This window comes from Ambystoma mexicanum, chromosome 12 (genome assembly GCF_040938575.1).
Source record: "Ambystoma mexicanum isolate Mex_15411 chromosome 12, UKY_AmexF1_1, whole genome shotgun sequence".
NCBI lineage: Eukaryota > Metazoa > Chordata > Amphibia > Caudata > Ambystomatidae > Ambystoma > Ambystoma mexicanum.
In genome coordinates this window covers 84444627-84467050 of record NC_090936.1, presented here as the reverse complement: position 1 = coordinate 84467050, position 22424 = coordinate 84444627, and the positions used below count along the sequence as shown (strand labels likewise).

Genomic DNA, 22424 nt, shown 5'->3' with positions numbered 1-22424 from the left:
GTTCTGCCTCTAGCTGGCAGGTCTTTAAGTGTTAGCTCAAGGGGCGACAGGGGGCGGGTGGCCGCTTGGAGGGTCTGGGGGGAGCACCAGTGGCGGAGCTGACAATAAGTAAATCTATCTCCCTCCTGGAATTGAAACACCTCTTTGCATTGTTCAAAGGTGCGGGGTTTGTTCCCAAAGTATAGCTGTTCCAGGGTTTCGAGGCCCCCATCTATTCAATTTTGGAAGTTATGGGGATGAGCCCCCGGCGAGAAGTTTGGGTTATGAAAGATTGGTGAGAGCGGACTTTGGCCTCTCGGGATTCCCTTCCGTTTCAGGGCCCAGTCCCAGGAGCTTAAAGTGTGTTTGGTCGTCCGCAAAATGTTCTTGCAGCGCACTCTGAGGGGGGACTGAATATGTGGGAGGAATTGCAGGGGGAGCGGGAGTTGAGCTTGCTCCAATTCCACCCATCTGGGGCGGGCTGTGCTCATCTGCCAGGCGTGGATGTGTGCTAACTGCGCCGCTGCCCTATATGCCTGGAGATCGGGTACCCCCAGGCCCCCGAGCCAGGCATTGCCAACTAAAGTCTTGTGGGGGATCCTGGCCTTCTTGCCTTTCCATATAAACTTTAGCATTTTCCTCTGTAGATCCTGGAGGGCTGGTGTCGGTATGGGTATGGCGAGGGAGGAGCAGGCATAGAGGAATCTCGGGAGCAAGTTCCTTTTGGTGGCCGTGATCCGACCCATCAGTGAGATTTCTTGCGTGGTCCAGCGCTTCAGGTCCCCCTCTAGTTCTCAAAATAATCTGGAGAAGTTTGCCTGGTAAGTGTCTTTCGGGTTTGCCAAAATGTGAATTCCCAGATAGGGGATGGACCGTTCCCGCCATCTGATTGGGCACAATCTGGTTAGTGTCTCCCGTTCCTCTGGCCGGAGGCCGACGCCCAGGGCCATTGATTTGGCAAAGTTGACAGTGAAGCCGGTGACCTCCCAAAAATTATTTTTCTGCCAGGGTGTGCCTCGCTGAAGTGCTGGCTTCTGAGAGCGTCAGCAGTACGTCATTGGCATACAATGCAATTTTGTGTTGAGAAGGGCCCACCTGCAGGCCCTTAATAAGGTCATTCTGCCTGATCCTCTGGGCGAAGGGTTCCATTGTGAGGGCGAAGAGAAGTGGAGACAGCGGACAGCCCTGTCTTGTCCCGCAGGTCATGGAGATCGGAGCTGAGAGGGCGCCATTGATCCTCAGGATGGTTTTAGGGGCTTTGTAGTTGGCCAGAACCATGGAACGGAACGCTGGGCCAAAACCAAAAGCTTCTACGGTGCACTCCATGAATGACCAGTCTACCCGGTCGAAAGCTTTGGTGGCGTCGAGGGCCATTAGGGCGAGGCCTTGGGAGTTTCGGTGGGTGATGTCTATCTGGTCCAGGGTTCTCCGGATATTGTCTCCTGCGGTTCTGTGCAGGATGAAGCCTGTTTGGTCAGGGCGGATTATGTCTGGAAGTATGGGTGATAGCCGGTTAGCCAGGATCTTAGAGTAGAGGTTGGCGTCTATATTCAGTAGGGCGATAGGTCTGTACGAGGCTGGGTCTCTCGGGTCCTTCCCTGGCTTAGGAAGGAGGACAGTTGTGGACTTTTGCATTGAGGGGGTCACTGAGCCCGACCCCTTGAATGAGTTAAAAAGTGTCACCATGTGGGGGATCAGTTGGGGTTTGAATATTTTATAGAATCTCGGGGAGAACCGGTCTGGGCCCAGAGCCCACGATTTAAGGGCCTTGATAGCCTCGTTGCTCTCTCGCGGAATCGGGGAGGCGTGGCAGGGCGGCCCTCCGCAGGTATTCTTTGTTTGGATCGGTCTTGTGGGGGTGCCGTCATGACATGAGTTAGGTGGTTCACTGCTAGTTGTTGTTTCATTGTCTCAGAATAGTGAGTCACCCCTTGTGGGTCTCAGAGCCCTGCGATGGTGTTGGTGCGTCTCGTTTTGGCCAGCTTGGCAACCAGTAGCTTGTTAGCCATGTTGTTTTTGGCGTAATAAAATTGTCTGGTCCTGGCCAGTATTTGCGCAGTATGCTCCGCGTAGTGGGCCTCCAGCTTCTTTCTGGCTGAGCGGTGGGCTCGTTGAGATCTGGGGGACCATCCGTTTTTCTTTTGGGCTTCTTCTGCTGACAGCAATTCTTCTTCCAGGGCTTGCCGGATTTGTCTCCGGTCCCGGTGGAATGCCACCCCTTGGGCAATCAGGGCTCCCCTGACCACTGCTTTCATCGCATCCCAGTTGTTAGCAGGGGATGTGTCTGAGACCTGGTTCTCCTGAAAGAAGTTCCTAATGGTGGTTGCGATTTTGTCCCTGGTTATCATGTCATTGAGGATCGGGTCATAGAGCGACCGTCTACGTGGAGTGTTAGCTGTGGGGTCCTGGATGCGGAGTTCCATGATCCACTGAATCCTTGGGCCGATGGATACCTCGTTGGTGAAAGCGAGGGTTTGGGGCGAAGACAGGAGGAGGTCAATTCTAGAGAAAGTTCGATGAACATGGGAGAAAAAAGAATAGTCCCTCTCGGTGGGGTGAAGCACCCGCCAGGAGTCCATCACCTCCAGGGTTCTGAAAAGGCACAGGAGGCTGAGGGCCTGCGTAAAAAATCACCAGGGGTGGGGGGGTGGAATTTGTCTCTGGTGGGGTCTGGTACTCCATTGAAGTCTCCTCCTATTATTGTTTGGCCTTCTTCGAAGCCTGAGAGGGAGGAACCCAGCGAGTCGTAAAAGGTTGCCTGCCCCGAGTTGGGGGCGTAGACTGATACAAAAGTATAAAGGTCCCCCAGCAGAAGGCATTTGCCAGCCACGAAGCGGCCCTCTGGGCAGGTTATAGAGTCCAATATCTGGGGATTTAGATCTTTCCTAAACAGGATCGCAATGCCCCCCTTCTTGGAGTCTCCCGAGGCAAAGAACTGGCGTGGGTAGGTGCGGGATCGAAGGCGGCTAAAGTCAGCTGGAAGGAGGTGAGTTTCTTGGAGCAGCGCCACCCCGGCTTCCTCGTCCTGTAGCTTCTGTAAGATTGACTTGCGCTTGGGGGGGGGGGGTGTTAAGCCCGTTAACGTTCAATGAGAGTCATCTCAGTGTCTGATGCTCCTGGGTCAGAGCCTCAGTTACTCCCGGCTCCGGGGGGCAGGGGGGGAATTGGCCGAACGCCCATTAGTTGCCACCATATAGGTGATTTGGGAGCGTTCTGTCCTGCTCTTGGGGTTTTAACACCGGCCCCCAACGGGAGGCCAACTTTTTAACTGGAGGGGTGGGAAACTTTGCGAGTGTAGCGCAACCACAGGCCAACAGGGCCAATTGAGACATTAGGAGTAACATGTGTTTCCAAGGACTTTAAGGTGGGACAAACCTTGGAATGGGCATGATCCGTGGGCGAAGCCCGCCGCAATGGGTGACCGTAACTTTGTGCAGGGCCGGAACTGATGCGTTAGGTTAGCAAAGAGGGGCGGTTGGGCGCCTAGGCAGGTAGTGCAGTAACGGGTCTTTTAGCATAACTTAAGATCTGATTACCTTCTCTTGTTGTTCCGGGATGCCCTCGACCATGAGGACCGCCTAAGTTGTGGGAGAGGGGCCGTCTCAGGGCTCCCTGTTGCCTCTGGGCTCGGCGAAGCGGCCCCTTGGGGGAGGAGGGATGCATGATCTTGGCGGCATCTTCCAGGTGACTGACCCTCAGAAGAGAGCCGTTAAATGAGAACTGCAGTGCCGTAGGGAAAAGCCATCTTTACCGGACTTGTCGTTCCTGAAGGAAGAAGGCCAGGGGTCAGAGCGCCCTTCTTCTTTGCAGAGTCAGCAGTGAAAGATCCTGATAAATCTGAATAGGCAGGCCCTGGAAGGAGAGCTCATCACGAGAGCGGCTGATGGCAGCGATGGCGGAGATGACATCTGGAGGGAGGTCTGATTCCACTCCCCGGCGCGGACGCAGTATGTGGGTCCGATCCAGCAGTAGTTGAGATTTGTCCAGATGCGGGAGGAGGGCCTGGAAGAAGTCTCCAATATATTCTGGCAAGTTTTTGTCTGGGACTGAGGATGGGACTCCCCGGATCCGAAGATTGTTGCGGCGGGCTCTGTTTTCCAAGTCCTTCTGCTTGAATTCGAGGATTTCACATTTGTCTTGGAGAGCTCTTACTGCCTGCTGGATGTCTCCCAACGCGGTTGCCTGGTCTTGGGAGCGGTCCTCGACTTCACCTAGCCTTTTCTCCACCCCAGTTACCCTGTGGTCAGTTTGTTCCAATTTGGTGGCAAGTTCCGACATGCAGGACCGAAATTCGGCTTTAATGTCTGCCATAAAAGCCAGTAGGTCACCGCTGGTGGCCCGGGTATCACCCCCCTCCTGGAAAGTCTGCGAGGTGGGCTTAGCAAGCTCTGTTTTTTTCCCTTTGTCCGGAGCGGTAAGCATGGTGGCAATGTCTGCGTTTTTGGATGTTTTCGTTTGCTTAGACATGGTGCCGGGTTGTGGGGTGGAGGAGGTGTTGGGGAGGCTGGCTTTTTGTCCAGCCAGCAAGGCGCCGGTTATGGGTCGAGGCTGCTGGTCCCGAGGTCAGCCGATGTGAGGCACCCCAGTGTGGAGGATCAAATTTGACAGTTCCGAGGGGTTTAGGTGAAGGAGAAGTCCCCTCTGTCTGGTAGGGGGAGGAGGAAAGACACTCTGCCCTAGAGAGGCGAGAAGACCATTAGGTTCCCACTGCAATCAGGTTGGGGGAAGGAGCGTGAGTGAAGCAATGGGCCGGAGCGCCCCAGGAAGTGGGTAGCTGGAGTGTGCCGCTTCTGGGGATGCTGTGGGGTTAAAACCTCTCCCTAGCAGGAGATGGAGGGGGGGGCCGAGGCAGGGTGACCCAATATGGGGAACAGTCCATCTGTACCCGGAACCAAAAGCAGTAACACTGGGCCGGGGCACAAGGTGGATGGTGTTGCTGCCTGGCGGGTCCTTTTACCCCCAGTGAGTGGTATCAAAAGTCCAGGGCTCAGGGCTGCAGGTTGGATGGGCAGTGGAGCTGGAGGCAAAGGTTTGTGGACCCCCCACGTTGGCCAAGTGGGGCCTGTTGTGCGCACAAGCTCCCAGATTTATTCCACTGGCTGGAGGAGAGGGAGAAGAGGAGCCTCCGAATTCCAGGCCAGAGCATAGGCCGGGGCGCCCCAGGAATTGTGAGCGCGGAGTCCAGGTCAGCTGTAGACTCTCCCCCAGGCGATGGTTAGGTGCCGAGAAGAGGAGACTGGAGCCAGTTCCAGGGGCGCCGGGGGGTGGGGGGGAGCAGCCCCTCTGTGTCTCATTGGTGCGCGCACTGCAAGCTCCTCTGGTGGGGGTGACGGGGGCCCAGGAAGGACATGAGGAGGGCCCCCTACCCGGCCCTCATCCCCCAGCAGCCCCTACCTGATGGGGCACGGATTGTGCCGTCGTTCCCTCCGGAGCCAGAGCTGAAGTGCTGCACCCCGCGGGGCAGCGAGTCGGCCCGGGGTGGGCTGCAGGGGTGCCAGAGACCTCGCTGTGCGGCCCGCTGCGCGCCGCTTGCTTCGGGGTGGTTGCGGGAGGGGAGTCCGGGGTGACCACCCGCTTGGCACCTCCCAGTAGATCCGGGATCCAAGGCGAGCCGCACTAATGCCGAGGGCAGTCCCAGGCGCCGTCGGCCACCTCTCTGAGGATCAGGAATAGGCAGGGCGGCCATCTTGGTTCTTCGGACGCCAATACGAGCCAGTTGGTTCAGGGCGATTAACTTTGTTCAGGAGGAGCGATACGCTCCCTTCCTCGGCCCATAGATGCCTTAGGCGTTCTGACGCCCCCTGTGGATTAATTGGGCTCCTGCTGGGCTTCGTGGAACTGCAATTATTTGGCCATTGCGGCGGGCCTCACACGGCTGGCTTCAAGGGAGCAGCCATATCGATGGCGCTCCAAGCCAGGCCCCCATCCAGTTATTTCTTAATACATTTTATTTTCATTGTATTTCCAATAATTATATTAGTTGAGGTCCCCCACTGGATGTATACTCCATTTTGATCCAGAAACATTGGTAACCTTTGCCACCCCACCCCCTGTTTATAGGCTGCATTTGTAACCTTATTATGTTTTGCCCAGAGGATGCGTGCTACAAGGTCATGGTATATATTGAAGGGGGATGCATGGGGTTGCGTTACAGCACCTCTGTCACCCGAGGTACAACAGTTAGTGAAGAGGAGGTTTAATGTTTCCTCAGGTAAAGTAGATGAAAAGTGGGGAAGAGGAGAGAGAGTTATGTGAGGGTATGTGGGACATGTTACAAGGTGTAATATTTGTCAGTTACCTGAGTTGTTCAAATTGGTGGTTTGCATGTGTCAGTAATGTACTCAGACGGTTGTGTTTCTGAAGAAAAGGTTGATTTTGACTTATTGAAAACTCAATAAAGAGTATTTGTAAAATAAACTTTATGTTGGACAGGTTATTTAGTAAAGGCCTTCAGGAAAGATCAGTGTAGTAGAAAGCTGGGTCATCCTGCTAGCTTGCTTGTGAAGTAACACTGTCTTGTTCTAGCATTGGAGAGAAACAATAAAGCGAGATGACAACAAATCTAGAAGTATATTAATGCTTTGTTAATGCATTGTATGTTTGATTTTAATTTAGGGGAGTTCAGTTAATAGAGCGAGAGGAAGAGGTATGCATCTTTTATGAGAAAATAAACATTCAAGACATGCTCACAAGAAATGGAGATATCGAGATACAAGCCATGGATGAAAAAATTCGATTTCTGAAAATGAAACTGGTGGAAGAAAGTAGACAAATTGAACAAGCTCGTAAAAATGTGCCAAACAAAAAAGCTCTCGAGTCGGAACTAGTAACGCAACTGATTCAGGTTAGTAATATTTAGCTATTGGTCTTGTACTTGTGGAGCAGCATTGTTACTGAGTGGCTAACTGTGAAGCAGATGCAATCTTTGTTCCCAATTTCAGTCACCTTTCAAAAAAGTTTTTTTATTTAGCGTTCACTGGGCTTGATGGTACTTTAGATGTGCATAAATAATTCATATTTTAAAGCATGGGATAGGAGACATCTTCTGTCAAAACAGGAGAACAATGGAAGAAAATTAGTCATACTATCATTGTGACCACAATATACTTAAAAAAGCAAAATGTAAATTATGTATAATGAAACTGAAAATGGTTGAAAAAAAGGCTGTCATTGTTACTGAGAAATACCAGAGTCAAAGAAGCAATGCATTGCTGTTTCCTAAGAACAATATCGATGAAAGAGAGGAGCAAATACATACAGTATAGGGTATCGTACTTGGACATGGATCAACAGAGTGGACCACACAAGGGTTTAATTTTACATAATTGTATAACATTTTTAATTCTTCACTGCTCTCCCACTTACATACACATCAATAAAAGACTAAATGAAAGTATGTTGAGAGTCCCAACCCGAAGGCCTTCTTTCATTCTACCTTAGTGTCTCCAGGAAGTCCTCTCCTCCCCCCGCCTTTGGGTTCTTAAGAGAAATGAAAAAAGCTAAATATAGCAACTCCCTCCCTGGAGTAGTTCACAGGGATTCAGTCATACAGCCTGAGAGCCTTAGGAAAAAAAAGTTCAGGCATAGGGCCTCATCACGAGTTGGATTGGTAATAGATACCGCCAACCGGTCCGCCGCTATTCGCGCCGGATCACGGGTTTGGCGGAACGGTAGTTCCCCATTGGGCCCATTCCCCATTGGGTCCAATGGGGAATTTTCGGTGCTATTACCGCAGGCGGTATTATTGCGCATTAGTACCCAGGAAGTGTGCATGGACGAGAATACCGTGTGGTGATTGGCTCATTTGCGAGCCATACCACACGGTATTCCCGTCCATGCACAGCGTCGCAGCGCGAGCCTGTACCTTCAACGCTTACCTGGTGTACAACGTCACTGATTTCCAGTGTGACGTTCCTTCCTCGAACTAAAACGCTGCCCATCAGCTTTGCTTCAGTGACCTGCCGGCAGCAACTCCTTTGTCCGCAACGAACGAAACATAACCGTTTACTACAATCACCAGTATCTCGTTACCTCGCTGAAACACGAAGCCATCAAAAGGCTTCTATGAATATGAACGCTGAAGCCACCATTTCATTCTCTCTGACAAGAAACAAAACTGTCGAGGAGTGGCAACTGGAGGATGATGTAGAAACAGAAAAAGGACTACCCTTTCCTTCCAATACAGCTCTTCAAATGAATGAAAACACTGGCAAAGCTTCAGCAATGCAGCACCAATCACTTTCTGCTGTGGAACTTGACTTACTAGAATTTAATAGATGTGAACAAAATGCACAGCATGCTACAAAATGGGCAATATACACCTTTAATGACTGGCTAACACAAAAAGGCTTTTCTACTGCTTTTGAAATGGAAACCATAGAAAAGATAGCTGACTATCTCCGTGCATTTTATGCTGAGGTTCGCACAACACAAGGAACACAATACCAACCGCAAAGCTTGATATTGCGATCAGGTATAAATCGGCACTTGAGTAATCCACCTTTCAGCCGCAAAATTAATATAATGCATTCTCCTGAATTTACAGCAGCCAACAATGTCTTTATTGCAAAAATCAAACAAATCCGGCGAGATGGAAAGGATTTTTCACAACACAAAAATGCAATCAGCTACCCTGATCTGGCAAAATTGCGCCCCTCCGGAATTTTCAATATTCCCCATCCACAAACTCTACAGTCCAAGGTGTGGTTCGATTTACAAATACATGTTGCACGCCGTGGTCGTGAAGGCCTGCGTTTACTTCCAAAAAATGCATTTGAAGTTGTTACCGACGACAATGGCACACAATATGCCACACTAACCTTCAATGAAATTACAAAAAACACCACAAATTAATCGATTCACAGCGTTCTCAATTACGTGGAAGAATGTACTCCATTGATAATGACCCTAATTGCCCTGTTCAATCCTTGTTACTATACATGTCAAAACTTCCTGAAAATGCACCTTGTTTTTTTGTGTTCCCAAAACGCTTTCCAACAAATGAAATTACCAAAGAAGAAGTTTGGTATACAAATCGTCCTCTCGGGAACAATACACTTGGATCTCTTATCCAGCGTATAAGTCAAGAAGCACACCTAAGTAAAATCTACACCAACCACTGCATTCGTGCTACTGCTATTCAACTTCTATCAAATGCAGGACTGGACTGTAAAGAAATTATGTCAGTCACTGGACACAAACATATTGGATCACTTTCATCATACTGGAAACCACTTGACCAACAACGAAAAGACTGGTCAACAGTACTACATCAACCACAATGCACCACTGCTAAACCAATTGTTTCTCCTATTTCCCTTTCAACTGAAATTACTCCATTAACTCCATCCTCCTCTTCATCCTCTACTGCCTTCAACACTATAATGTCTAATGTTTGCACACAAAAAAGAAATCCACAATTTTCCAATTGCTCCTTCACTTTTCATGGTAATGTTACTTTCCATAGTGAATAATGCACAAACAAATGTATTCCTACAGTAATGGTCTTCTTTAAACAGTTAAAATTACCATTTCTTTATTCATTATTAATCTCATAGCACATGTTGTTATCTATTAAAAGTTTTATAATGAAATGCATATTATTTTTGCACAACGTTTCATAAGTTCTTCAAATAAAAAAATGTCCATGTACACCTCACTTTATGTCCATGTTCATTTTTATAATCTTTCGATAAATGTACTTCCTTAAAATCTTCAGTAAAATAAATTCCTCTTCAAAACCTACAAATGGATTTAGAAGTTAACCAAAATGCCCAACACTTCTAAATCCATTCGTAGATTTATGTTTCTCTCATTTTCATTTTGCTAACACGGACCAACGAGGCAGAAAAATGGCGCCCTGCTGATCCGTGTTAACAAAGCAGTACGCGCGGTCTAGTTTTTTTTAAAACCAGCGCGTACTGCTACGAAACCTCTTCACACAGCAAACCGTTGCTGCGTGAAAAGATTTCGCTAGCAATTAGTGTTCCGGGGCTGTACACTGCAATTTCCTGCAAGTGCAGTCCCCGGAACACTAATGGCAATAAGCCACTCGGTGGCGGGCCAATACCGCCCCGAGGTAATGCCCCCGGGGCACCGTTAAGGCCCTTGCATCGCCCGGGCCTATAACTCGCCCCGGGGGCATTACCTGGGGCGGTATTGGCCCGCCACCCCGTGGCTTATTGCCACAGTAATAGCTCCGAAAATCGGCAAATTCCCTGCGGATTTCCCCCCCAGCTCAGAACTGGGGGTAAATTCTGCCAAATCCGTGATTTGGCAGACCCTTAAATGCGGCGGTAATAGCGTTACCGCCGCATTTAAGGGTTACTGCCAAACTCGTGATGACCCCGATAATCTCTTTTCTCCTGAGGTATGTTGGTGAACAAAGATAATAGCACAAAATATGTGTCCTTGGCACTTTCACCTGTCTGGGACAACTTCAGCTGGTGTCACCATCAACACAGCTTCTCTTCCCTTTTATATCAAAATAAAGGCACTCCTTTGTGCAGTAACAACTCTGTCTGTTTTTTTCCCCATTACCTAATATTTTTCTTGCACTCGTTTTTTTCTTGCAAGTCTGACGGTTACCCACCGACAACAGCTTCCATTGTTTGGATGGTGTAGTTTGCTCTGGTCCGACTTGCCAGATTTTAAGGTGTTAGGTCTCAGTAACTAGCAGCAACATCAGCAGGGGTTTATCTTCCCACCTTGACACCCACCACGTGCTTATTTCTCGTCCTGTCATGGGCTCGCCACCTTCAAATCGAGGCCTTGTCCCTTAACCTCTGCCTTTGGGTGTTGCATGTCCCCTACTTCTTTCCTATTCTAGCCAGGCTGGCTAGTCATTGATGTTGCTCTGGATGTATTTGCTCTTTCTTTCTGACTCCCACCTAACACCTACCTCCTGCCCTTGTTCTCATTCCACCCACTGGTTTTCTCCTGCAGCCACTCCTCCTGCAACCTACTGTTCTTCTCCTCCTGTCACCACTTCAGTTTCTTCTCCTGTTACCCACTGTTGTTCTCGACCACCTTTTGCTTCTCCTCCTGCCTTCACCTTCTTCTGACTGCTGCCATTGGCTGCTGTTCTCTCTGCCACGTCCTTCTTCTCTCCTTCTGCCACAACCTTCTAGTCTCATCCTACCAGCACCTTATTCCTCACCTCAAGTCTGTTATCTTCTCTTCCTCCAATCTCATTCTCCCAGCTTTCCTGCCGATCCACTCACAACTCCTCTCTTGCCTTGTCCAAGCACACAGACACACTGTGGTGTTCTTCACAGCGTTTTATATCCTGCAGTTCTCTCCTCTGGGGTTGTGCTTCCCTCTTGTGTTTCTACCTAGGTTTTGGTTCTAACTGCAGGAGCAAACTGGCTCTCTCCCAACACACTTTTTCTGACCGCTGATGGCAACAAGTTCATTGATCAGATGGCCGACTGTGTCTTTAAGAACTTTGTCTGCTGTAGTATCTCTTAAGTGGACCGCCTCACGCTGCCAGTCAGTCACCCTCATGCGCACAAGGATACACCGACACAGGAGCTGGGGTGCAACACCTCTTTACTTAACACCTATCAGCTTCAAACTGACTTTCTGGTGGTAGCCCCGCCCCTTAGGACACGTGGGTCGCAGCCCACTGATTAATGGCAACAAACAGAGGACTCATCCTCTGAACAAATAAACAATGGCGACACCACACCCTCCCGTTACTAAACATTTAGTCGTGCTCTCAGCTAATTTCTTCAATGAGGCGATGGGATTTCTTTCTTGTTCTCTGTGGTCGACAATCCACTCTCGCCGATGAATCTGTCCATGTCTCTGGTGCCGTGTCACCTTCGGAGGCTTCGCTGTCTCCTTCATAGGGAGCGTCCCATTGAGATAACGTGTCATTCATGTTTGTGTTACCTGAGGCTGGGGTATCAGGCATCCGTCTGAAGTGAGATGAGTTTCTTGTTATGAACCTGCGGTCTCCTTCTGCGGTGATGAGTGATCCCTTTTTCTTGACAATGATGAGTGGTTCTTCATTGAATGGAGCTACGTTTTTGCGCTGTTGAGGTTGTCGGACCACTACCAGGTCCCCTGGTGCCAGGTCACTTCCATTGGCCCTGCGAGTGGTGTCGGCAGCTCTCTTCATGTTCTCTTTCATGAGCATATCTTTCTCTCTCATTTCAGTGTCGTTCTCATATTGATCTTCATCAGCTGCCATGTGGTAGCCGCGTTCTGATAGTTTGCCCGAACATCACCTCGGATAGTGACTTCCCAGTGGTGCTGTGTAGGGTGTTTCTGTTGTCTTGCATGAGTTGGTATAACAGTTTCTCGACAGGTTCTCCTGTGAGGTGCGCAATTTGTGTTGTGCGTTTGATGTTACTCATGAATCGTTCTACTGTTCCGTTTGCCTGTGGCCACAGGGGTGTCACCTTTCTGTGGCGAAAACCCATATATTCGGAAAATCTTTGGAAATCTTGTCCAGTGAATGGAGGTCCGTTGTCGGACTTGACTACCTTAGGTATTCCGTAGGTTGCAAACATCCGATCTAGGGCTGGGATGGTGTGATGTGCGGAGGTGGACGGGACTATCTGCAGGTCGGGGTATCTTGAATATTCGTCCACAGCTACCAGTATGTACTCACCCCCTTCCATGGGCCCAAAATGGTTGATGGCTATTTCCTCCCATGTTCCTTCGGGCAGCGCTGTCATGCTCAGGGGTTCAGGTGATGTGTGCGGCTTCACAAGTGCACACGTGGGACAGTTCTGCAGTGGTTCTTCCACTGATGTGTCTAGTTGGGGGAACCATAGTCTTTGTCTTAGCATCCTTTAGTGGATACAATGCCCCTGTGTCCTTTGTGTGCTAGTTCTAGCACTTTCTGTCGCAAACTTTGCGGGATTACGAGCTTGGTCCCCTTCAGTAGTAGTCCTTCTTCCGACTTTGCGAGTTCTTCTCTTACGGCTAGAAGGCATGTGACGTCTTGTCTCATGTCATCATTCATTGTTTCCGGATCTGCTTTGCGTGCTTCCTTCGCCCTGTTTCTAGGCATCTTAGTATGATTTGTATTCCTTGGTCAGTATTAGATTCACGCATTATCTGCTCCATGTCAAGCCCCTGTGGTGTGCGGCTGAGGATGACGTATCTTATATACTGATATACTGATCAGCTATGGACGGTTCTGGTCCGCACTTTTCTCTTGGATGACGGGACAGAAAATCCGCAGGGTTTTGTTCTTTCCCTGGCATGTGTGTGATGGTGAACTGGTAGTCCTGTAATCGAAGTGCCCACCTGGCTATTCTTGGTGGCATTTGTGCCTGGGGGTTGCCATAAATGAATAGAAGTGCCTGGTGGTCTGTTACTACTACGAAAGCCTTTCCATACAGGAAGAGGTGAAAATGCTTGCAGGCCCAGACGACCGCTAGTCCTTCCTTCTCTGCCTGAGAGTAGGCTTGATCAGTTTTGGAGAGGCTTCGACTGGCGTAGGACACTATGTGCTTCCCACTCCCTTCTCTGCGTCCAGTAGCGTGAGAATGGCACCTAGGCCGACAGGACTGGCGTCAACGATGAGTTCCGTGGTTTTCTTTGGGTCAAAGTATGCCATGTCTCGGGCGTCGGAGATGCAGTCCTTAATGATTTGGAATGCCCCTTGGCATTTGGGTGACCAGACAAACTCGGTGTTCAGCTTGGTGAGGGCTCTGAGAGGTTCGCTGATGGACGCGAAGTCTCGTATGTATCTCATGCAATAGCTTGCAAGTCCTAGGAAGGATCTGAGGTCTGAGGTGGTGGTGGGTAGCTCAGCTTCTCGGAGTGCGTTAACTTTCCCCGGATCTGGCGTCATGCCCTTCTCTGAAAATATGTGTCCAAAGAATCGGAGTGTCTTTTTTCACAACTCTCACTTATCCTTTTTTAAGGTGAGCCGGGCTTCTTCTAGGGCCATGCAGACTCTCATTAGCGTGTCATTGTGTTGCTCTTGAGTTTGGCAGAAGACCAAAATGTCATCGCTATAGATAAAACAGTTGGGCACGTGTTTGATAACATTGTGGATTTCTGCTTGGAAGATTTCCGCCGCGGAGGATACCCCAAAGCTGAGCCGTTTATAACGGAACAAACCTAGGTGGGTGGCAAAAGTTGTTATGTAGCGGGAGCTCTTGCAGAGTTCCAACTGGTGGTAGCCTTTGTTTAGGTCCAACTTGGAGAATACTGTCGCTCCATTTAATAGATGCACCATGTCTGTTATTCGAGGAGCTTGATGTCATTCTCTCAGGATGGCTTCGTTTGGTCTCCTCATGTCTACACATATCCGGATGTCGGGGGAGTCTTTTTTGGGCAACGGTACTATGGGGGAGACCCATGGTGTGGGGCCTCATGCTGGGTCAATGATGTCTGCCTCGAGCAATTTGGTCAGTTCATTCTCGACTTGCTTTTGAATGTTGGTGGGGATACCCCTGTAGTGTTGTGCTACTGGTGGGACGCTGGCGTTGATGTGGAGTTCTATCTGTCTGTCCTTCAGTTTTCCAAGGCCTTTGAATAATGATGGGAAGACTTGGTCAATGCTTGCCGTCGAGTCTAAGTATTTATGCACCATGAGGCGGTATAGTATGTGAATGAGTCCCATCTCTATGGCTGCCTGATAGCTTAGTGGGCACCCGCTCTCGGTGGCAGCCTCTAGTACATGCATGGGGATGTTTTTCTCGTGTGCCTTGTATCAGCATGATGCCATGAAGAATCCTTTGCATGCCAGGGGTGTTTTTGAGCCGTATGGATTGATGAGGGCTCTTGCTGGCTGTAGGCGAGGGTCGTTTGGTATGCTTTCGTAGACGTCCTCACTGATTACGTTCACAGTTGCCCCCGTGTCTATCAAAAACTCGGCAGCAGTTTGATTGATTTGTTTCTCCAGCATGGGGTCTGGCATGGATTCACATGCTCATGAATATTCCCCGTCGTCAGGCTGGGAATCCTCAGTAAAAGAAAAAATCAGTATCAGTTTCGTTTCTGATCTGTCTTTCGTAGTAGTAATCAATCACTGATCTCTGCGTCATACTGACCACAGCCAATGACTGCCCTCTACCTAAGCCCAGCCTCTGGCAGCCATCTTCAGATTTTTACTGCACGTTCAAGTGTTGGGATCCTCGTGCTATTGCTCTCGAGCTTTAGTGCTATTTTTCACGTTTTTTCTTAAAAAAACTTCTATTTTTCGGTCAAAAGAGCCTCAAGCTCCACCGTTTCTTCATCCGACCAACGGGGACCCGTGTCGGATTCGTCTACGCCCCTCAAGGGTGAAGATTTCGTCGAGCCACGCTTTTGGAGGACTCCAGAAGTTTCTCAGGCCCATCTCGGACATGGCCCAGGAGAAGGGAAGCTCGACGCCCGGAAAGCTGTTCAGGGTCTGCCCTGAATGCCAGCTTCAGAATGTCTTTAAGGAGGACGAACACTCCCTTTGTCTTTACTGCCTACATGAGGACAAGACGCACGTGGAGAAGGACTGTGCGTTTTGGGGCAATATGTCGGAGCGGACCATGAAGGACCGCCATCAACGTCTCGCCAACTGGCTGGAAGGGAAGAGCCCGTCAGGCGAGAAGAAGAAGAAGAAGTCCGAGCGGTCTTCTAAGACCTTTTGAGGACGCCCCGGCGACGGGGGTCCAACATAAGGCCAAGCACTGCGAGTCCGCTGGCACCGGGAGCGCCGAACGGTCGGGCTCTACAGGTGCCAGGCAGGGCGCACCCTCCCCGGCACCATCAACCACGAGCCAACGCTCTGGTTCGGGTAAGAGGAAGGCCGAGCACCCGGCGAAGCTCCTGGAGAGACCCCGGTCGAGCTCGAAGGCCCCATCGGAGGGGGAGCGAGGCAGTGACCCTCCCCCCAAGGAGAAGGCGGTGAGCGCACCTAGGGTGGTGAAAGCCTTAATCCATCCGGCCAAGGCCTCTATCGAGACAGTCGCGGCGGCCCTGGCTCAGCCTGTGGAGGCTACACCAGTGGTGGCGACCTCGGGGCTCAGAGTCTCCCTGCCACCGCAGAGGGAGTCTTCTTTTATGCCCGTCGACAGGACCCCCGTGAAACCTCCGACGGAGAAGAAAAAGGGGGGGCAGGAGGTCGTCGTGGATTCGGCCTCGACCTCTGAGGAAGAGCTGATCGAAGTCTTAAGCCACGGCGTTGGCGTGGAAGAAGACCAGCCCGTCGGGAGGGATCCCGACGTAGAAGACGACGATAACGTCGAGGGTGCCGACGGGGCCCCTGACCGCCCGTCGGACTCCCCTCAACCAGTGCCGCAAGACAACTCGGCGGCCATTTTGTTGGCTATACAGTCCTTATGCTCGGAGATAAGGACGAGACTGCCGTTACCACCAGCGGAGGAACCGCTCCCGATGGGGGACCCGGAGCCAGGCCCTTCTGGGAGCCCTCCCCCTAAGAGAAGAAGGATTCATCCTCCACCTCCTTTTCAGCCATCGCGCCCTGTTCAGCCCTCCTCCCTGTCCACGACTCGTGGGGGATGATACGGGGACTGACGGCCGCGACGGGTACGGACGACGAGGTTTACGACGAGGATCTGCCGTCGTCACCTCCCACCCGGGCTTCCCCGCCCGACGAGATTGGATCGTTTCACCCCATGATCGCCAGGGCATCTGAGCTTTTCCAGCTCTGCCCGGAAGAGAAGAAGAAGGAAGGTTTCCTTTATCAACGGCGCGAGGCCAAGAGGAAGACGGTCCTCTCTGTACCTCTACTGGACGATATTTGGGATGAGGGCCTCGCCCTCCTCAAGAACCCATCCACGACGCCGGCTAGAAGGGATCGGTACGAGAAGAAGTACCGGGTCCGGGACACGGCCCCCTTGTGCCTTCGGGCACAGCCGACCCCGGACTCGGTCGTCTCCGCGGCGGCCAGGAAGAAAGCGGGGGGGGGGCGCGGCCTCTACGTCGACCTCCCCGCCGGACGGCGAGGGAAAGATGTTAGATACGATGGGACGCAGAGTCATCTTGTCTGCAGCGACGACGATTAAGGCGGCTAACGCCTTGGCTATCGTAGCCCGCTACGACAGGGAGCTGTGGTTCAAACTGGCCCCCCTGCTGGACTTCCTACGGGACGACAAGAGGGCTGAAGCCCTAGAGATCTTGCAGGAAGGAGAGGTGGCGTCGGACCACGCCATCACGATTGCGACGGACATCGCTGACACTGGATTTCGCCAGTTGGGCAACGGCATGTGCCTTAGGCGGCTTGGATGGCTCAAGGCTACGGACTTCCGTCAGGACGTGCAGACCAGAGTCTTGGACATGCCGTTCGACGGAAACAACCTGTTTGGGAAAACAGTGGACGATTCCCTTCAAGCCATCAAGGCAGACACGGAGACGGCCTGGGATCTTGGGGTTCTCCAGCAACGGCGGCCGCCCTTTCGGAGCGGCGGAGGCAAACAGGGTGCCTCCAAAGGTTCCGGCGGTGGATTTTCCACCCACCGTCAGGCGGCCCGTTCGTAGTCGCAGGAAGCTTACAGGGGACGAGGCAAGTCAGGCGGACCCCGCCGTCGTCCCCAAGGAGGACAAGGCGGCAAAGCCTCGTCGAAGCAGGACTGAACCGGCCGTGGGGTCGGGCCCCCACCGAAGCACCCCGGTGGGAGGCCGGCTGGCGAGCTTCGTCAGCGTGTGGGAGTCCATCTCCACCGACCGTTGGGTGCTGGACGCCCTAGCTCAGGGTCACGCGCTCGAGTTTCTAAAGAGGTGCCCACGTGTCCCCCCTGTGGCCAGGAAAGAACATCACGTCCCTCAACTTCTCTTGGAGGTAAAGGTGATGCTCAAGAAGGGTGCCATCGAGTTCGTCCCAAAGAGGCTTCGTGGCTCCGGAGTTTACTCAAGATACTTCCTCGTGAAGAAGAAGACGGGAGGATGGCGTCCCATCCTGGACCTACGACGACTGAACAAATTCATCAAGGCACAGAAGTTCCAGATGGTCACCCTCCAACACGTCCTGGGTCAGCTGGAGGAGGGCGATTTCCTGTCGTCGTTGGATCTGGAGGATGCCTACTTCCATATTCCCATCCTAAAGGGACACCGAAAGTTTCTCAGGTTCGTGGTCCAAGGGCGTCACTACCAGTTCAGAGCCCTTCCCTTCGGACTTTGGTCGGCTCCCAGGGTGTTCACCAAGTGCCTCGCACCGGTGGCGGCGCAGCTGCGCCGAGAAGGGATCCACGTCTACCCCTACCTGGACGACTTGCTCATCCGAGCGAAGACGAAGGAGCTTGCCGTGGAGCACATGGCAAGGACCGTCCAACTTCTCACGGACCTGGGATTCTCCATAAACTATGCCAAGTCCCACCTGGTGCCTGCGCAAGACGCACTGTTTCTGGGAGCGAAGCTCGACACAGTGTCGCTTCTGGCCTCTCCGTCGGAGGAAAGGACGAGGGCCATCTTGGGCAAGGTGCAGCGGATGCTGGTTGCGGACGCGGCCAGAGTGAGGTCCATCAAGTCCCTCCTCGGAATGATGTCTTCTTGCATCTACCTCATCCGCCTGTGCAGGCTCCGGATGCGCCCGTTGCAGGAGTTCCTGGACGCACGCTGGATCCAGACGACGGGCAGCTTCGAGGAGAGGATCACACTCGACGAGAGTTTCCGACGAGCAATCCGGTGGTGGGGCACCCGCGGGCATGGACTTCCAGACCCCCGGCCACCAGGAGACAGTGACCACAGATGCCTCCCTGGAAGGGTGGGGAGCGCACACTGAAAATCTGCACGCGAGAGGCCTTTGGCTCCCGACGGAGAAGTCCCTCCATATCAACGTCCTGGAGCTCCGTGCAGTGTTTTGGGCCCTCAGGTCCTTTCTTCCGTCCCTCAAGGGCAAGGTGGTGAGGATCTTCACCGACAACACCACCACCATGTTCTACATCAGGAAACAGGGCGGAACCAGGTCCCCAGTCCTGTCCAGGGAGGCGCAGGATCTGTGGCATTAGGCCGTCGCCCAAGGGATGTTTCTGGTGCCGTTTCATCTGGCAGGGATAAAAAACACCATCGCCGACTCACTCAGCAGGGAGCTGCGCTCGTGCCACGAGTGGGAACTACGACAGGATCTAGTGGAACGCCTCTTCCGACGGTGGGGCACACCCCAGATCGATCTGTTCGCGACGGCGACGAACTCCAAGTGCCGGAGGTTCGCCAGCAGGTTTCCCCATCCCAGGAGCATGGGCGATGCTTTCTCGTTCCCCTGGGAGGGCCTGTTCCTATACGCGTTCCCCCCATTGCCATTGCTGATCCGGCTCATCAACCAGCTCAAGAGGTCACGGTGCAGGATGATACTCATCGCACCTGCGTGGCCGAGGCAGATATGGTTCCCGGACCTTCTGGACTTGTCAGCGTCACCTTCAATCAAGCTGCCAGTGGACCCGGATCTTCTCTCCAGGGAAGGAGGCGCCATCCTCCATCACGACCCGAAGTCGCTGAGCTTGCAGGCCTGGCTCCTGCAGCGTTAGAGTTTGGAGGATACGACATACCGGCCGACTGCAGAGAGGTGCTTGCAAAGGCCAGGGCGTCCTCAACTCTTAAATGCTACGGACACAAATGGAAGAGGTTCTCTGTCTGGTGCCACGCACAGATTAACCCTCTACGGATTACGGCTCCCCAAGTACTGCCGTACCTGCTGACGCTGGCCAAAGCTGGACTCGTGCACGCGTCCATCAAGATTCATCTTGCTGCGATCTCCCGATACACCAGAACCACGGGGCGGACGTCTTTGTGGTCTCATCGTCTGGTGAAAGAGTTCATGAAGGGACTGTTCAGATCGTTCCCGCCGGTGAAGGCTCCGGCCCCGGCGTGGGAGCTCAACGTGGTGCTGACCAAGCTCATGGGACCTCCGTTCGAGCCTCTGCACTCGGCTCCGTTGAAGTTCTTGTCGTGGAAAACAGTTTCTTGTGGCCATCACCTCCACACGACGGGTGGGAGAGATCCAGGCCCTTTCCTGCAAGGCCCTGTACTTGACTTTTCACGACACGAGGATAGTGCTCAGGACGCACCCCTCCTTCATGCCCAAGGTGCCGTCGGAATTCCACCTCAATGAACCCTTGGTGTTGCCTGTTTTCTTCCCGTCGCCTTCGTCGCCGGCTGAAAGGACTTTGCACTCGCTGGATGTGGCTAGAGCGCTGAAGTTCTACGTGGACCGCACAAAGTGCTTTCGGAAGACGTCACAACTCTTTGTGAACTTTGGACCTGTCAATCAGGGGAAGGCTCTCTCGAAGACTTCCATTTCCAGGTGGCTCTCCGGCTGTATCATGTACTGTCATCGGTTGGCAAACCGACCGCTGCCTTGCCGTCCGAGAGCCCATTCCACCAGAGCGATCGCAGCTACCACGGCGTTCCTATCTGGTGTGCCCTTGCTGGACATCTGCAGGGCTGGTACATGGAGGTCGACGCACACCTTCACGAAATTCTACTGCATCGATCGGGATTCCAGGGAGGAGTCCAGGGTCGGCCAAGCAGTGCTGCGCAATCTGTTCGGCTAAGGTGAGCCTGGTGAGGAGGTAAGAATTGCTTAATGTTGAGTTTGATGTAATGCTTAATGTTGAGCCATTGCCACCTCCCGTGGTTGTGCATGTGTGTACTGCTATGTATTCTTTATTCATGAGCATGTGAATCCATGGCAGACCCATGCTGGAGAACAACAGTTACAGGTAAGTAACTTGTTCCATTCTTAATATTGGGCTGTGTTCCTTTGCTGTGTTGTTTCCAAGGGTGTATAGATATCCCTTTTTCCGCTGTGTTTCTTGGTATTTTTCCGGTCTGCGGGCTCTCTCTTCTGATGACGCACTTGACACGCTGTCCAATTGCGACTGTTCTATGAGGCACCGTACATATCTCCTGGGTCTTCTCCTCGTCTTGGATAGGGTGGTTTTGCTCTCTCTCCAGCCCTTTTTCTCTTGTCTTCTTTCTGGTTGTTCGTCGTAGTGTCTGTGATGCCCTTGTTCGTGGGGTTGGTGCGCTACCCGGTGGTGCTGCGTGGGGGGGTTTTGGTCCAGTTCTGTTGTGGGTTTCCCGCTTCTTCCTGCCCCTCTCATATTGCTGCGGAATATCAAACACACAGCCTTGTAGTGGCTGTCACCACCACATGCGGAGCATGTCTGGCCCATGGCGGGGCATGTTCCTTCATGGGGGTACTCGTGTCCACATCGGTAGCAGAAAGGATCACTGTTGGTTCTCGCTGTTCCTTCTAACTTGTTGAGACTTTCGTGCTTACAGTGCGTGATTTTTATTTCATCCAGGCCCTCTACTTGTGCCGCGAGGGCAGCATCTGATCGTGCCAGCCGCAAGATTTCCTCTAATTACTCGGCTGTTGTAGTAGTCGAGCGCTTTCGCACCCCACTATGATTTGCGACCTGAGGGCCTCCTCGTTGGAGTAATTGTTGAAATCACAGTGCTTCATTTTTGATCTTAATCTCATGACAAATGTGTCTATGGTTTTTCCTCTGTTCTGCTTGGTGGTGTGGAATACATGCCGTTCATAGTCCACATTTGTGTGGGGCGTGAAGTATTCCGTGAGCGTTGTCTTTAATTTGGAGTAGGTGTCTATGGTGTTTTCTGGTATTTCGTCAAGGATGTCTCGCACGTTAGATCCTACGTCATGGTTTAGGAGGTTTAGTTTTTGTTCATCCTGTAGTGGTCCGGCAGCTTTTAGGCATACTTCGAAATCCCTCAGCCACCTTTTCCATCTTGATATGAGGGTGCCGGTGTCAGTGAGGTCAAAGTTTGCTGGAAGTTGGGCTAGGAGGCTGTCTGTCATCTTTCTGTGGTCTGGTCTGGCTGGAGTCACTGGGATTGTCAGTGACTCCCCTTCCGATCCACTCATGGACTGATCTTATCTGCTCCTCCTGTCGCTTTGTCCTTGGCGCTGTACTAGCTGTGTGGCTCGAGAGGCCTACTGTCCTATGTGCAGCCGTTCTTGGACGCCAGGAGGAGGGGGCGGCGGTGCCACTTGTTGATGGGCCTGTGGGGCCTTGCTTTGGTGGCACGGCCTGAGGCCTTGTGGCGTGGGAGTCTGAATTGCCTTTGCACGCATTGGGGTTTTTGATCTTACCCTTATTATCCTTGTGGAGAAAACGGAAGGGCTGTGTCTCTGCCGCTCCTCTTGGAGTTATTTTTCAGCCGTTGGCGGGAGGACAGTGCTCTTCAACCGCCCGGAGATGTGAGCAGGGAGCCGCTGCTCCACCTGCAGGTGATTGGATGCGCCTACCGGCGTTGTTGCCGTTGGCGGGAAAGGTTTCCACCCCCCCTGCCCGGATGGATGATACGCAGGGAGCTGCTGCAGCTGCTCCACCCGCTTAAGATGTGGTGGGGAGCCTTCTCGCTCCGACCCGCTGTCTCCGGGAGTCCTCGACCGAAAGATGTCCTGCGGCTCCAGTGGTGCCTCACTGCTCACCACTAGCGCTTTGGACCTGAGGTGGCGGGCACGGTGGAAGACACGTGTCCGCTTCGTCGCCAATGTAGTATCTCGTAAGTGGACC

At 52.2% G+C, this 22424-nt stretch overlaps 1 protein-coding gene across 1 annotated transcript in view; it reads left to right on the top strand.

Annotated features, from left to right (window-relative positions):
- Positions 1-22424, top strand: part of CCDC146 (coiled-coil domain containing 146) — a 1748551-nt gene that overhangs the window by 1261538 nt on the left and 464589 nt on the right. The window contains exon 17 of the mRNA XM_069628051.1: positions 6595-6823. Coding sequence (XP_069484152.1) covers positions 6595-6823 — 229 coding nt within the window. The remainder of the gene's footprint in view (positions 1-6594; positions 6824-22424) is intronic.